Genomic DNA, 3,125 nt, shown 5'->3' with positions numbered 1-3,125 from the left:
AGGGTAATTTTTAAATTACCTAAAATTATAATGGGTTTAAAAATTAATTTCGACTATGATTAAAAAAAAAATTGTAGTGCATCCGTATACTTATATTTTGTGCCAACAGATAAATCTAATTCTGTCAAGTAATGTCATGGTACTGCATTACGACACGACACCAACAGACCTTCAATCAATAAGATTGCCTAAAAACTATGGCAAAATTCATTCGACTTGTCTTTTATAGATAATCAATCAAATAGATCATATTTTATACTAATTAGTCATCACCGCAATTTGCGATTCCAGGATGTTATAAATTTCTTCTTTTGAAAAAAAAAAAATTAATAAAGATCGATCAAACTTTAATTTCCCTTTATGTATATCTCTTAGTTTGAAAAGTTGACACCCTCACACACCCGCAAACTTGTATATTAAGTGCTTCCGAGCGCAATTAAAGAGCAGCAATATTTATCAACTCTCTTTCGATATGGCACCCAAAATCCTGCCTGTTTTGCTTTCTTTCACCCTCCTTCTCCTCCAGCTACACTCCTCTGCCGGGCAAAATGCTGTCAAAGCAGCTTACTGGTTCTCCGGCTCCAATTTTCCCGTGGCCGACATCGATTCCATCCTTTTCACTCACCTTTTCTGTGCTTTTGCTGATCTCGATTCTCAAAACTTCCAGGTAACCGTTTCATCCGAAAACCAAGCCATATTCTCATCCTTCACAAGAACCGTCCAGCAGAAAAACCCTGCAGTCAAAGCCCTCTTGTCAATCGGCGGCGGAAATGCAAGTAAAGAATCGTTTGCAGCAATGGCCAGCCAGGCAGCTTCCCGCAAGTCATTCATCGACTCTTCTATCAACCTCGCCAGGTCTCTAAATTTCCACGGTCTCGACATTGACTGGGAGTACCCGGACAACGCACAGATGTCAGACTTCGGAACCCTTCTCACTGAATGGCGTTCAGCCGTGGCCGCCGAGGCAAGATCCTCCGGGAAGCCAGCGTTGCTCCTCACCGCCGCGGTTTCTTACTCGGCAAACTATTTTGGCGCGATTAACCCTACTAGCGCAATATCAAACAGCTTGGATTGGACCAACGTGATGGCTTACGACTTCTTTTATAATGATGACCGAACCGGTTCAAGAATCACCGGACCGCCGGCTGCGTTATTCAGTCCTGACAGGAGCCAAGTTAGTGGAGATTCAGGAATCAGAGCCTGGATCCAGTCTGGCTTGTCTCCCAAGAAAATAGTGCTGGGGTTTCCATTTTTTGGCCATTCGTTGCAGCTTGCAAATGCTAATAATCACGGCTTTTGGGCTCCAACGAGTGGACTTGTGAATGGTGGGGTGATGTCATATAAGGAGATCAGGCAGTTTATAATGTCAACGAATGCAACGAAAGTATTCAATGCCACTGTTGTTTCGGATTATTGCTACAAGGGGACTACTTGGATCGGATATGATGATACGCAGAGTGTTAACACTAAGGTTAAATATGCCAAAGACAACGGACTTCTTGGTTATTTTGCTTGGCAAATTTCCCAAGATGATAATTGGATACTTTCTCGGGAAGGTTTGTATAAATTTGCATCATTTACATCATTTGTTTTGTTTTTCAAATTGAAAAATTACTATGTAATTTTTAATAATAGAAAACACATTCTCTCTTGCAGATATTTAAGCTTCTCAAGTGAAGTAGATTTACGAGGCTAATCAAAATATTGTCGTTTAGCCATACTTTTTTACTATAAATTGACGTCTGCTTTAGGAATAGTACACTATCCCGATTGTCATTATATGAAACAAAAATGAGTTGCCTGATATTTTAATAAGTGAAATTTCATTTGGATTTTAGAGTTTATATAAATGTTTTTCATTTTAATGGTGTTTGATTTTTGGCGTGGCAGCTTCGCGTACATGGGGGAGCATAGGGACTATCTTTACAGAATAGAGAAGAATAAAGATCACGACGGCTCTAGATATGGCTCGTGGTTGAGGCAAATAAGCAAGCTTACGTCTTGCTCTTTCTGTAGTTTAATTTATCTGAAATATTAATTTCCGAAATTTAAACACATTCCCGTTGTCGGATATTTTATCACTCTCACTCTCATCTCTTTGGCAACATCATCCGTATGTGGAAATTAACTTGGCCTGCGTGTGAATCGATAATTGGCCTTAATTTTTTATCGAAAATTTTCAAAACGATGAACGTCTCGCATCTTCGATCTAATAGATTTTGATCACATTCAGTTCTGAGAGAAAATTTAACAGAAATAATAATTTAATGGCCCCATGCATTTAAATTTGAAATTGTCTCGACCAAGGACTTTCTCTTCTCCAATTTATAAGACAAGAAGATTTTTCAATGCTGACTGTGACTAAACATCATGCTAACACGGTACATGCTTGTACCAGGAACAGAACCTTTGTCTCATACGACACACGTTAGACTTGGGAGCTTATCCAACCGCATGTCCAATCTGGCGTCGCAGAAACATTTAATGAGGTCCATGTGACAGTTATTTGAAATTTCTTACAAGATGTTGTTCGGGTCAAACTTTTAATTGGCTAGACTAATCTAACATCGGACGCAACACGTTAGCTTTTTGAATTAGTAATTCATATTTTCGAAAATATGTCATTTGGACAATAAAGAATGATATAAATGATTCAGTCATTCACAATTAATGTGTATATTTTCGCTTATTAAGTCAATGTTCTAAATCAAAATTTCAAAGGTATTTATTCGAGGCTGCACCTACGTTTGTCCCGTACCCCAGATTTTATCTAGGGATGGCAAAAGTTTCTACGGGAACGGGTATTTTTGGAGATTTTTTCCATTCGGAAAGGATATGGGGATAATTTCATACCTAATTTTTTATTCAGAGAGGGGACCGGGATGAGGTGGAATCCCCATCCCCTACCCATTTCTCCATTTTAATTTTTTAAAATTACTAGTAAATAAATAATAAAATTTAAATTATAAAATTATAAATATTGGTAAAAATAAAAAATATCAAAATATTTATATTATTAAACTTTTAGGCCTAATTAACTAATTAAAGTCCTAAATTTTTATTTAAGACATTAAAAAGACCGAGTAGATTCTAATAGCCAAACATTTTTTTTAATTTTAATATTC

The 3,125-nt window shown here is 37.2% G+C and overlaps 1 protein-coding gene across 1 annotated transcript; it reads left to right on the top strand.

Moving 5' to 3' along the window:
* Positions 1-355: 355 nt before the first annotated feature.
* LOC18054071 (chitotriosidase-1) lies at positions 356-2,055 on the top strand. Its single transcript, XM_006453568.2, has 2 exons — positions 356-1,556; positions 1,891-2,055. The coding sequence occupies exons 1-2, from the start codon at positions 473-475 to the stop codon at positions 1,932-1,934; spliced, it is 1,128 nt and encodes a 375-aa protein (XP_006453631.1). The 5' UTR covers positions 356-472; the 3' UTR covers positions 1,935-2,055.
* Positions 2,056-3,125: the final 1,070 nt, after the last annotated feature.

Source organism: Citrus clementina, unplaced genomic scaffold, assembly GCF_000493195.1.
Source record: "Citrus clementina cultivar Clemenules unplaced genomic scaffold, Citrus_clementina_v1.0 scaffold_1, whole genome shotgun sequence".
NCBI lineage: Eukaryota > Viridiplantae > Streptophyta > Magnoliopsida > Sapindales > Rutaceae > Citrus > Citrus x clementina.
This window is presented reverse-complemented; position numbering and strand designations above follow the sequence as displayed.

What these genes read in the sequence shown, in the direction of transcription:
- LOC18054071 (XM_006453568.2), top strand. Translation starts at nt 473, where the DNA reads ATGGCACCCAAAATCCTGCCTGTTTTGCTTTCTTTCACCCTCCTTCTC. An exon ending in TTGGATACTTTCTCGGGAAG is followed by an intron (nt 1,557 to 1,890) that starts GTTTGTATAAAT and finishes TTGGCGTGGCAG; the next exon opens with CTTCGCGTACATGGGGGAGC.